Consider the following 13,427-nt stretch of genomic DNA (forward strand, 5'->3'; position numbering starts at 1 on the left):
TTGGAATTATAATAGTGCTACTTTAGCCTTATGTAAGGCTATGACAAGTTGCTCAACGCTAACCGCATTGAATTTGATATGCGACCGATTTGGCAATAATGATCCGAGATGCTGTTCATAGCAAATCATGCCTTATTCATCGGAGCCAAGGTTTGAAATTCAATACTGGTAATCTATGAACTTACATCGTTTAGTTAATAAGCTGGCCAGCATGCTTAGGCCTTTGTGTTGAAGTGCAGTGTCTTGAATTGTAAACCAAATACAAAAAGATAGATTGATATAAGTAGCCATAGGTATTTCTGAGTCACAATGGTGGTTACCGAAACTTAAATAAATGGGTCAATATGTCAACTTAATCATACGAGCTCCTACTGCTCACAATTTTATTATATTAATGTTTATTACTTAAGTAATTTTGTTTGATATCTGTTGTAGATTTTAATCAGGTTAAATTGTGATGTTATTTTATCATGATTTAGATTTCTACTATCTTATTATTATTTCTTTATATAGTATGACATTTTTGTAATTTTATAATATAAGCGCCTACACATAATCTCATAGCAACAGTCAGCCTCTAACGAATACAACGGTAACTGACATCGCAACACCATCAGAAGATAGATAGATATCTGAACAACGGCGGTCTCGCCTCTACAAACACATTAGCATACAATGAAATCGTTAACCAACGAGTATTTTCTGTATAACTGATCGGAATGTCCCGTACTTAAAGGTTCAATACACGTCTTCAGAGATTTTTTAAGCGTTTCCGTTTATGATTATTGAGATGGTTTCTCATGATGTTCTAGTGAGAATCTTGTGGTATGAATTGAATGCTAAGATAAGTCATAGGCTTACAAATCAGAAAGGAAAGTCGCACTATTTCGTATCACATCACAATTGATTTATTTACTGAGTTCAATTATTAGAACATTTAAAAAAGTAATTAATTTTAAGGGTGGGACAGCCAGCTCGACCACAGGGTGATACCACAGCCTCAGAGAAAACCGTCAAACAACGCTTGCGTTGTGTTTTACTGTGTGACGCTTAATTGTCCTTTTCAAAGGGCTTAACGAAGGCCCAATTACACCCCTTCCCAATCCCCCAAGAACCCTTAAATTCCTAACTCCCAAAAGGCCAGCAATGCACTTGTAACACCACGGGTGTCCATGGGTGGCGGCGATTGCTTACCATGAGGTGATCGTTTACCAGCTTATACCATAAAAAAACCTTATTTTGTACTTTTAAAATTCTTAAAAATTAATCCACAGGTTCACGTTCAGAAATCTTTACACAATGGAACAGCTGTTTTACTTTTATCATCTGTGACTCAAATCAAACGTCAAACTTATGTCAAAACCAGTGTGTCATGCGCCTGTCATTAGCATAGTGTTTTGGCACTTTGCTACTCGTCGAAACTTTTAGAAAAAAAAGACGAAACTGTTCAAAATAAACGTTAACACAAACTTTAAATGACGTAATGGATCGAGATAGAAGTAAAGATGCCTCTGAAGGTATTGCTGTAAGTATACATTTAATAGTATTTTCCCTAAAAATTATTTTATAAAAAGTGGTATCAGGAATTCATTGTCAGCAATTTGTTATTGAGGTTTTTTTATAAGCCAAGGTCAAGTTCGAAACGGTAAATGAATCCTCAATTTAGTTCTTGGTGGTCGGGTGTGTCCATACTATTTGTAGTGTAAATAATAATCGCCAAAGTGTATAAACTAGTTGAACCAGAAATCAGAATCTTTAATTGTTTCTATAGTTTACTTAACCAATCTATACTGCGTATGTATTTTAATATATCTTATATATCTTACACTAACTGTCTCAATTTTTATTCTGCTTGATAATACTTAAAGTATAACACAAAATCTGTCTTTTCCTTAATAACTATGTTTTTGTTTTCCAGCCTATGGGAATACAGGCACTAAATGACACAGTGCTCAGTAATCAGCCAGAGTCTCGCTATGAATGTCCCGTGTGCCTCAACTGGCTGCGAGACCCGGTCATAACAACCTGTGGACATAAGTTCTGCAAGAGTTGTATTACTTCATGGTTACAGTAAGTTACATTTAACATTTTTAATCTGCCACTGGTGACATATATTTGTCTTACAAGTCGTGTTGGTTACTGTGATCTCCTGCGCTAAGGTTTTGTGCTTTATGTATTTCTTTTTTAATATTGTTTATGGTATTTTGAATTGGAAAGGATATAAAATAGGACATTGACATAGAAAGGACATAAAAATAGGATTCATGCATCTGTGGTGGGGACTAATGGTATCGGGTGTGCATTAAGGCAGTTACTCAAAATCTCAACATAATTCGATAAACAGTGTAAAAAGTTTTCTTAGGTTTTAAATTAACCAGTCTCACAAACATGTAGGTCACCATTGGCGGGTTAAGTATATAAATCTTAAATCTCAATTTAATGCACCAGATTTATAAAATGAAATGTTAGTTATAATATAAAAGTAAACTAAGATAAAATCATTCTCATTAGTCATAACTACTGGCTCTATAGTGGCATTTGTTTAAACACTGGCACTTTGCCAGCATTGTATTATACACCAAAGGAGAAGAAAATTAATTACCAGTAAATTTTATCTGTATATATGTACAGATACCTAATATTACTTACTTAACATCTGGTCTGCGTGTATATGAGACACAATAGAAAACACATTGTGTTTTTTTTATGAAATAGGAGGCAAACGATGAGGCAGATCACCTGATGGCAAACCATCAGTAACACCAGAGGAGTGACAGTGTCTCTTGTGAAGATCTGCACTCTAACACAGTATGGGTTACTTTACACACTAAGAGATACAGAGCATACAAAGAGTATTCCTAAGTTTACAGACTAATTGTTATCTAATTTCCAGGAACAGTGGCCACTGCCCTATAGACAACATAAACCTGAGCATGAAAGTGGATATATTCCCGGACAACTACACCAAAAGGGAGATACAAGAACAGAGAATGAACTGCCCATTTTCTACTAAAGGTACTCCTAACATTCTATACATTTATTTAAATATCCCCATAAATTAAAATGTAAGGATATTTTTTATTATAATAATAGGGGCCAACCAGTAGCGTAACATTATTATTATATTATATTCCACTAAACAATATTTAAAAATTTACAAATCCCAATTGATTTTGATGCAAATATAATATAATAATACTGATGACCGGCTGTTAAAGAATTTTCCTTGAAGAGTTTTGTGGTTTTCCTAAATAAAAGTCAAATACCTTAACCACCAGTCTCATGCCTAAACTGCCCAATTAGTTGTGATAAATTATAAACTGCTAGCTTCTGCCAGCGGCTTCGCCTGCATTCCTGTGGGATTAAAAGTATCATCCAAGTCAGCTCATACCCTGTTGTATACCAAATTTCATCAAAATCCATTCTGTATTTTTAGTGTAATTTCACAGTTATAATATTAGTGTGATAGATAAATGATAATATGTCCTATTATAAAACGACACAGCAGTCTTATCACATCAATTTAAGAATACAGAAACAACATCAAATTCTTTACAATAAATCGTTCCATTCCAGGTTGCACAGTAAAAGTAACACCTCTAGACTTAGATGCCCACATAGCATCGTGTGAGTACAACCGCCCGGAGACGTCCACACAGCCGGAGATCAGGGTGCCTTGTTCCTTCCAAGCTGTCGGCTGCAAGGAGACGTTTGATAGCCAGGAGGATATGAACCACCATGCGGAGACTGATGTGCAGAAACATATGAGTGTGAGTATAAGTTGTAGTGTTATTAAACTTACATGGATATGTATAAAATGTCACGCGTATACACATAATAATATAAAGAACAATCTAGCACATACTTTTTACAAATCATGAGTTTTGTAACATCTAGAATAATATAAGTAAATTTAAATTCATAAATGAACTTAGAAACTTATTAGTATTCTTGCAATGCAAAATGAACCTTGTTACAAATGAGTTAGAGTTCATTTTCACGTGTCCATAATCATGTATGTAAAAATTAAAATTTCCAGCTCCTAATGAATGCGTATTCAGAAATGAAGATCAATAACGACATGTCGAACGCGAGTATTGACGCTAAGGAACAGGAGGCCATGACGCTTTGGGAAGCGCCCGACAAGGACGGCAACCAGGCTGCGGCGCCGCCACTAAACAATACTAGCGCACTTATAAGGTAAGATAACTTAAGAGTATCTTAGCCTATCCTTCCCACATTTCCTGAGAAATACAACCTGGTCTTTTCAAAGTCAGAGTATATAGGTATGTACTTTCTAAGTCTGTGTGCTCCATCTTCGGCCACATCTTCGCTTCGCCGTCGTGCTTAACTCGTTTCAGTAATCGAGTTAGTGTCGCTGACATTCAACTTTTGATAAGATTTTGAACTTTATTTCGAATGTGATAAGGTTGAAAATTGATTAATAGGTATAGTTCCACACACTGCTTTAATTTTCTAATTTGATTTCCTATTTAGAAATTCTCTGACTACTCTTTATTGTTACGATTTTTCCTGAGAGTACTTTTTGTATTACTCCACGTCTAACAAAACTATTAAAACATCGCAATGTGATTAAAATATTTCTTAATTAACCTTTTCAGGGCACTATACGAGAGAGTAGTAGTACTGGAACAAAGGAATCGTGAGCAAGACATAGTGATAGCGAACATGTCCAAGCAATTATCAGCCTTCGCGGTAGCTAAAATGAAACAAAACAACGACATGTTCCTTCGATACTGCATGGGCAACTATGTGTGGAAGATTGACAACTTTAAAGCAAGGCTCGATGCTATGTTACGGGATCATTATAAAATGCTGTACAGTCCCGGGTTTTATACGTCTCCTAATGGTTATAGGTAAGACTAGTTTTTTTTTATGTTTTTATTCTTATTGTCTTGGTATAGAAAGCTTTGTGGAATGCAAAGTTAGTTTTACGTTTAACGGTAGCGCATTCGGTGCTCTGATTGGTTGGTTCTTTCGCGCCGCCCAATCAGAGCCCGAACGCGCTCTCGTTTCGTTTTAGTTCAACGTAAAACAAACTCGTACTAAGGGTTCAAATTGACCCTTACTAACCCTTGGCGTCCCATTGCCTCTGTCTACCCTCATGGGAGATCCATATAGACAATTTTCGATAAATTTGCGAACTAAAAAACCTAAGTCAACCAAAACACAATACCAGAAAACATCTACTAAAAATTATGACTCAATTAAAAAAAAAAAAATATTTTCTTTCTTTCCTATAGATTCTGCGTCCGCCTAAACATATCACCGCAAAACCCTCATTGCTTCGCCCTCCACGTGCACTTAATGAAGACAGAGAACGATGACTGTTTAGACTGGCCGTTCAACGGACGCATTTCCTTCGCCATGATCAACCAGTACAACCCTGAACTGACTCAGAAGGACACAATGATGTCCAACTCCTCGCTGATAGCCTTCAGGAAGCCTACCGCAGAGATCTGTGTTCGAGGGTTCGGGTACACAGAGTATGCGGTCGTCAGTGACGTCATAAGGAACGGGTTTGTCAAAGATGATGTGCTCATATTCAGAGTGGGTATCCGCTGTGTATGACATGAGGAGTAAGTTTTTTGTTCAGTGTTTTCTCTTTTGTTTTTGTTTTTGTAGGGTTGTGCAAAATGATCTACTTTTTAATTGAATTTTAATAAAATTGTTATGAATTATTTATACTGTATAATTAATCAATTCTGTAAGTGTGTACCTATCTGAATTTTAATATAGAGGAATCACACATCAAGGTACTCTTCAGTCTAAACACTTTTCATCTTATTTGTAATAAAGTAGAATACGTATATTTTTTCTACTATACAACTCTACTGTAAAACTATTTTCATTTTCATCTAAAGATCGTTTTGCACAATTCTAAAACAGTACCCTTAGTACGAGTTTGGTTTACGTTTAAAGTTCGGCGCTCTGATTGGTCGGTTTATTCGAGCCAGCCAATCAGAGCGCCGAACGCGCTTTCATTTCATTTACTTTAAACGTAAAGCAAACTCGTACTAAGGGTACAGTATAGAGTAATTGGCCATGTACTTAATTTAACACAAAAGTATTATTTATGAATTTGTGCAGCTCAAAAGTAGATTAACTACGTTAATATTATTCTCTGTATACATAGTCTGAATATACATTCCGTCCAAAACTTCCATAATGTTTTTCTCAAAGTTTTTAATCTTCTCTCTCGTGTAAGTTAATGTACGAGAGGTGCCTATATTGTAGAACTAGATCTGTTATTTATTATGAATCTCTATTGTATAAACTGTATAAAAAATTAAAATTATGTATATGTACTTAAAACGTCAGAATTTATAAAGTATTTATAAATGGGAAAACATTCCGTCCATGCCCCAGAGAATTATTAAAATTATACAAAAAGTTAAAGACATATGTATTGTAGAATAAGAGTAATGTTTGTAAAAAACGTTTTTATGATGTTCGTTAAAATTTGATGTCGCAAAATCAACTAATGCACTGAAAATAATAGTTATACATTCAAATTGTTATCTACTGACTAGTTTAAGAATTAAAGTGTAAAATAAGATCTGGAAATCAGTATTTTTACGTAATATGTACTTACTTACATTCCACTTTGTGATAATCTGCAAATTATACACGTTTTTAGAATTTTCTATATTATAATATTTGTTTGACTTCTGACTGTCGGTGCTTATATGTACCTAAATATATTGTTTTATTTGTTATTCAATAAAAGTATACACAAAATACGATTTTTTATTTAAATAACAAGCAAACCCGGCGAACTTTGTTTCGCCACCAATGTTAATTTTTTCCTGAATTTTCTTTGCTATAAACCTCACGGAGCCCGAGACCTTTCCAACGAATGCAAAACCGTGGAAATCGGTTCGTACGTTCTGGAGTTATAGCGTCAAGAAGGAAAACCCGACTTATTATTATATTATGGGAGATAAGGTTCTGAATAAAAAACCAATTTTAATTGAGAATCGATTTATTGGTATCCATTTCTTACAAACGTAAACTTGTACATGCTAATTGTCTTAATAAAATATAGGAATTTAGCTTACATTTGTAATTATGTCTACAGTTAGCTAACATAGCCTTATCACATCCAACCATCACAATAATTCTCTCCCAAAATGTTAATTTTGTTTTTCATTGACTCGCATATAATTCAGAATTTTGGCAACACCCACTTCTGATTATACAAGTAGGATTGTTTTAGGTAAAAAAAGGTATAATATTATTTTTAAGTTATATTTTTGATACAGAACACAACACTGGTTATACGTTGCAAAGTCACATCCTAACCTCACTGTTTTTTTTTTCTAATAGCAACTCGGAGATATCTAATAGAAATGTTGCCCTATTTAAGTGAATCAAATAATTGGAAAGATTTTGCCTATCCTATGTCAATTAGACAAAACAATAGGATCCGAATCAAACAAAAATGAGAAAAATCATACATGGTTTTCTCATCTCATAATATGCAGAGGACTTAGTATGAGTTTGTTTTACGTTTAATGAGAGCGCGTTTGGCGCTCTGATTGGCCGACTCGTATCGAACCAATCAGAGTACCGAACGTGATCTCGTTTCGATTTCGTTAAACGTAAAGCAAACTCGTACTAAGGGTACAGATTAAATTTTAACAAAGTTTCAATACAAAATGTCGCCTTTCAATTTTAAAAATAATAAATTTGCGCATTCATTAACAACTATTCACTTTAAGAAGGTACCCTTTTAAACTTGCCAAAGACTATTAAATATAATTCTATTGTTACTCTACGAATCACTATGTATTGATAATAATAAAAAATAATTTTGACACGTTGTATATGATACTGTACATAGAAATACTATACGAAATTCTTACAAATATTTTTACAGTACTGACTACTTCTTTATGGCCTGAAAGCAATTACCTTGTTTAGAAAAAATAAGATTTTTGAAGACTAATTTTATTTGAAGGTACAGTTAGATACAATAAGGATATAAACAGAAATATTACTTTTACTAGTACTTCTAAAAACTTATTACCGATATAAAAGGTTAACTTTTAGAATTTTAGACAATGTAGAAACAAAATATTCCTGTCGAGGCTTTGAGCAGAATGTTTTTTTAATATCCTTAAATAAAACTACTATTTTCTCCTGTGTCATGGGTGCGTTTGCGAACGTACAAGTTCACATACACATGACACCCAAACACGAAACAACAATTTGTGGATAACATAAATAGTTGCTGCACAACTACTGATTTGAATGAACCGTGCAGTAAAGTTAATTGATGAGTTAAAATCTTGTACAAATATGGTAAACGGAAAGGTACAAAGAAGTATAATAAGTAAAAGCATATCACTTGCTTAAATCCTTTATCGCAAATCTAAATTAAATACCAAAAACTGAGTAAAAAATAAAAATGCACTTTAATAGTTTCAACAAACGTATCTAACTGTACCTTTTACATACAAAAAGTGTATAAAACACGTAAATACAAATACATAAAAGTATTAAGTTTTTAATGCAATGTGTGTTCTATGGAAATCTCTGTTCTAAATTTTCTAAGTACTAAACACAACTCTATCACACTGTTATGGTAACTTGAGCTAATCTCGTCAAGTTAGTTATTAATAACTTAATGTAATAATTAAGCAGTAAAAGAGCTATTGCATAGAACTTATATTAAAATTATTGTAACATGCTGTATTTTCTACTAAAATCATGATTTTCTATAAAAATCCTGACGACACTGGGAAAAGGACTTTATGTTGTAGACAGAAGAGCTCAGATTTACTTAAAGTAATATTTTTTGTAAAAATGGTTCTATTATTGATCTAGCGTGATAAGCATTCTACATGTAGTTACTTAATTGTGACTTATGAATATCTAAATTCAGTTTCATATATGTATTACTATAAGAATAAATCAATTAAATTGTAAATAACATGAATATTTCTAATAAATACAAAAAAAAAACAAATAAAATATTGCCAATTATTGCAATACTTACATAATTTGAAATAAATATATAAAAACGCCAATAATATAACACAATATAAAATATTTTTTATACATTAATTTCCAAATATACAAAACTTAAAATGTCCTCGATTTTTATTATAAATTTTTGGGAGTTTCATACTCGCACATTCATTCACTAAATTAGGTAATTTCATATAAAAGTTTTTATTCCAAACTACCCATAACACTATCTTATCAAAATATATTTTTAATACTGCTAATAAATCTATGAATGTCCATTTCTTTACTAATTTCAACTCCTGCGCAGAGCACAGATTAGAGTACTCCTTAAAAGGTCGTCCATGCGCTTATAACTCCTCTTATGTTGCGGTGCTGATCGCTACTTATCAGCACCCTTTGTAAAAATTTGCATTACATTGAACGAAAATGAAACGAAAGTGCGTTCGGCGATCTAATTGGTTAGTTCATTCGCGCTGGCCAATCAGAACACCGAACGCGCTCTCGTTTCGTTTTCGTTCAACGTAAAGCAAACTCGTACTAACTACTAAGGGCACAGGCGTTCTATCTGCTCGACACTTATTAAAAAAAAAAACTTATTTTTATGAGATTTAAGTGTGAACGCATCATGGTAAGTAATCAGCACCACTCGTGGACACTAACCAGGGGAATTACGAGTGCGTTGCTGATCTTCAAATTCTTATCATAGAAATATTAGCAGTATTAAAACCAAGACTACGACACTATATTAACCATCAATTTAAATAGATAAGTACTAAGATATTAAAAATTTTGATTCCAAAATAATAATTATTAATTATTATGCCTAATTAAAAATAAATAATAATACACTCGCGCGCATTTCTGATAACAACTATGATTTTCCATTTTTTTTTTTTGTTTCTTTACACATCAGAACTTAGAATAAATTAAATAATAATAACACCATACAAAAACCGTTTCTCTGCTATATTCGTTGATTTATAACAAAAGTAAAGTAAGTAAAAATACCTATATTTAATTTTGAATTTAGCACATTTTTAATAATAAAAACAAATACTTAAAACCTTAAAACCTAAACATAGAAATTTCCAAAACTATAATTATTATACCAAATTGAACCGTATTTAAACACCTTAAGGTTGATTTTCAATTAACCCAATAACTAGATACGGTGGTTTCCACAATAATTATACAAAAGTTTACGAATACAGAGCGAAAACGTTATAAATTAAATAAATACATTTACACATCAATAAAGCCGAATTGGAAAGTTTTTGTTGCCAGGAATATAAATAAGGAAGACGTTTGACGGAAGCAGTGTGACCATACTCTAGTATGATTAAATATTTAAGTAAGTAGGTGTATGTATCATATGTGCTTCGATGAAAATGGATTAATTCTTTGGCATAAGGTTTCAATTTATTACAAAACGAATGATAAAGTAAAGTTTTTACTGTTTATATGTAAAAAGAACAAGAAACTGATATCTTCTTACATTATGCGCTTGCGCATGTTTTGTTCTCAATCTTGTTTGATGTCTTAAGTCAAAGAATTAACATCCAAAATTCGTTAAAGTCAAACTGTTTCAAAAGCCGGGGTCTTAATAAGTCATCTTAAACTGCCATGTAATTAAAAATAGTTCATACTATGTTACAATAAAGCTTAAGATTGAAAAACAAACTTACCAATCGGTAAGATATCACTGGGCTAGGGTAGCTAAACTGAACTGGACTCACTAGCGACATCTAGTATGAAGAAAACTAAAAACTTAATTGATAAAAAAATGGTTTTTTTTTATCTTTTTTGAGATTGTTTGGCAAATAAGATAACATACTTCAGACCCTTGGAATGTATAAAATAAATAAAAATAACAATAAACATGATGCGAGTGTATGGAATATTATTGAATTATAACAGAACATTATTCCCAACGGTTATCCTACGCAAGCTCTATAATTTCTACTTATCACAGTCACGGTAAACAAATGCATTTAATGTTTGAATCACACGACAAATATTTGAATGTGAGAAATCAAATATTGTTTTTATTTTTATAGTGCAGTTGAAGAATTGGTTGACTTTTCTCCTGTTTTTTTTTTAATGAATAAACGTGTCTCGTCTACTCCTGTGTCGTGGGTGCGTTTACAAACATACAAGTTCACATACACATCACACTCAGGCCCGAAACAACAATTTGTGGATCACACAAAGAGTTGTTCAGTTCGGGAATCAAACCCGCTAAACGTTGCGCGGCAGCCAGTAGCCGGCATACTAAATTAATTATTATATTTTCGGCTTGCTCACGTTACTGTTTGACGTGGATGTCGACTAATTTCAAGCAATGCTAGAGGCTCATATTCATCGGAATGTTGCTCTTGAATATGAACTAACATGGCTTGAAACTAGCCGAGTTCCTCGTCAAATAGTTACGTGGTTAAGCCGATAACATAATAATTAACTTAGTTTTAGTATTAATTGTAATTATATTCATACAATCTTCAACTGCACATAAAATCGTTATAGAAATATAATGTGTTATATGTGAATATTATACTTCCATGTTATGTAGATATTCTACATTGTTTTTTTTTCAAATAGCGCAAAAAGCAATATAAAAAAGAGTTTTTATGACTAAATACATTTAAAAACTGATACATTCAGACAACTACTTACAACTAACATTAAGTGAAAACTTAACTCTAAATTACACGAAACGTTTAATAATTATAATTATAAATAACATATTGTTATAATTATAAGTATGAAGATCATTATAAATTGCTATGTAAATCTAAGTTTGTGATTATATTTCGATCTCGAATCCAATTTCTAGCCAAATCTCACAAACGAATCTACATATATTGTCAACAACTTGTCTTTCTAATTGTGTATATTAATATCGACCTTAAGTTATAAAGATTTAAGGTTCATATTAGAATACAAAGTTAGAACACCATCTACAGTAACAATGAACACACGATTTCAAGTCATTAAACTCTTTCATTCGAAAGTAGGCGCTCTTTAAAACGTAAGCGTTCGCAGGTCCGCATCGTACGCATCGCACGCATCGTACGCATTTCGTATGACGTCATCAGCATGCATCGCATGTAGGCATTGCTGATGATGCGGTCCGTACGATGCGGATCAGTGGACGCAGTTGTATGAGTTTCTATACAAGACAAACTAAAATCCGTTGCGTGCAGTGCGTGCGATGCGTACGATGCGGGCCTGTGGACGCGTACCTTTAACGACCAGTCTAAAAAACTTCTATAGATTTGCTTACTGAAAAAATAATTTTGATACAAGTTATATGTAATCAAAATTATATGTCCAATAATCAAATCTACCAAGAAGTTAGTTATTGAGCCAGGTCTTTTAGAGATTTCGTCCGATTATTCATTTCTTGAATTATAACATCTACCACGTCGACATAAGGTTCGATATCAAACACCACGTTTTCCAGCCCCTTCCTTTAACTTATTGGATTCTAACCCAAGATTCTATTGAAAAAATATGAAAGCTAATGCTTGTTGATGAAAAGCGTTACTTTTAAATCAGTTCTTCCCATTACGGTTCTCGTATAAATATCGTATATCCAATAAAATATACTTACTTTAGTGTGGTATTATTATTTAGTGATGGTACTGCGATTTGGTAAACTGTTATTTAATTGCACTCCGTATAAATAAAATAAAATTTGTTTCTTTCAGACCCAATAGTAGTCCATACATTGTTAGTAAGTTAGTAACAGAATCCTGACTAGTATTCAAATAGTAGTTATTTTGTAGTTACATACCACCTATGCAAACCAAACTGTAATAGTATAGCATTGTTTTATATGCTGATCTACTAATTTATAACAGACGCCAACACATCTGTACCCTTAGTACGAGTTCACTTTATGTTCAACGGGATCGAAACGAAAGCGCGTTGGGCACTCTGATTTGTTGGTTCATTCGTCCTAGCCAATCAGAGTGCAACGCGCTCTCGTTTTTCTAGTTAAACTTAAAACAGGCTGGTACTAGGCCCTCAGCTTGGCTATTCTGGAATAATTTTGCCCATCATTGGTCGAAATTATTCTCACCCCCAATGAAATGGTGGACCGCGATCGAGCTTACTTCGAAGGTTTCGAATGAACAATTACAGAATAGCCTAGCTCGGGAACAGCTCTCTCCAGGGTTTAGTCAAATAGATTTCAAAACTTATTACTTCATTCTAAAGTCGAAAATCCAATCATCGACACCTATTACACCATAAGTCCCATCACTAAACAACAATACGAATATAAACTCTATTCTTTTATACGGAGCTACTAGAGTCGCCTGGGAAATGCAGCTGGTTGTCACCGCCGCAGCTTGGCGTTGGCGAAGATGGCGGATCGAGAGACGCGCGCGAAGCTGAACTAAAACTGCTAGAACTTAACTCTTCTT

General features: G+C 33.2%; 1 protein-coding gene across 2 annotated transcripts; it reads left to right on the plus strand.

Annotated features, from left to right (window-relative positions):
• Positions 1 to 1,356: 1,356 nt before the first annotated feature.
• LOC118263824 (TNF receptor-associated factor 6) lies at positions 1,357 to 6,762 on the plus strand. 2 transcript variants are annotated; one of them, XM_035576015.2, is made up of 7 exons: positions 1,357 to 1,525; positions 1,919 to 2,070; positions 2,894 to 3,015; positions 3,577 to 3,770; positions 4,040 to 4,200; positions 4,623 to 4,877; positions 5,265 to 6,762. In XM_035576015.2, the coding sequence occupies exons 1-7, from the start codon at positions 1,484 to 1,486 to the stop codon at positions 5,590 to 5,592; spliced, it is 1,254 nt and encodes a 417-aa protein (XP_035431908.2). In that variant the 5' UTR covers positions 1,357 to 1,483; the 3' UTR covers positions 5,593 to 6,762. The 2 variants fall into 2 exon arrangements, with proteins under 2 accessions (XP_035431908.2, XP_050561193.1); XM_050705236.1 differs by lacking the exon at positions 1,357 to 1,525 and adding an exon at positions 1,655 to 1,794.
• Positions 6,763 to 13,427: the final 6,665 nt, after the last annotated feature.

Source organism: Spodoptera frugiperda, chromosome 27, assembly GCF_023101765.2.
Source record: "Spodoptera frugiperda isolate SF20-4 chromosome 27, AGI-APGP_CSIRO_Sfru_2.0, whole genome shotgun sequence".
NCBI lineage: Eukaryota > Metazoa > Arthropoda > Insecta > Lepidoptera > Noctuidae > Spodoptera > Spodoptera frugiperda.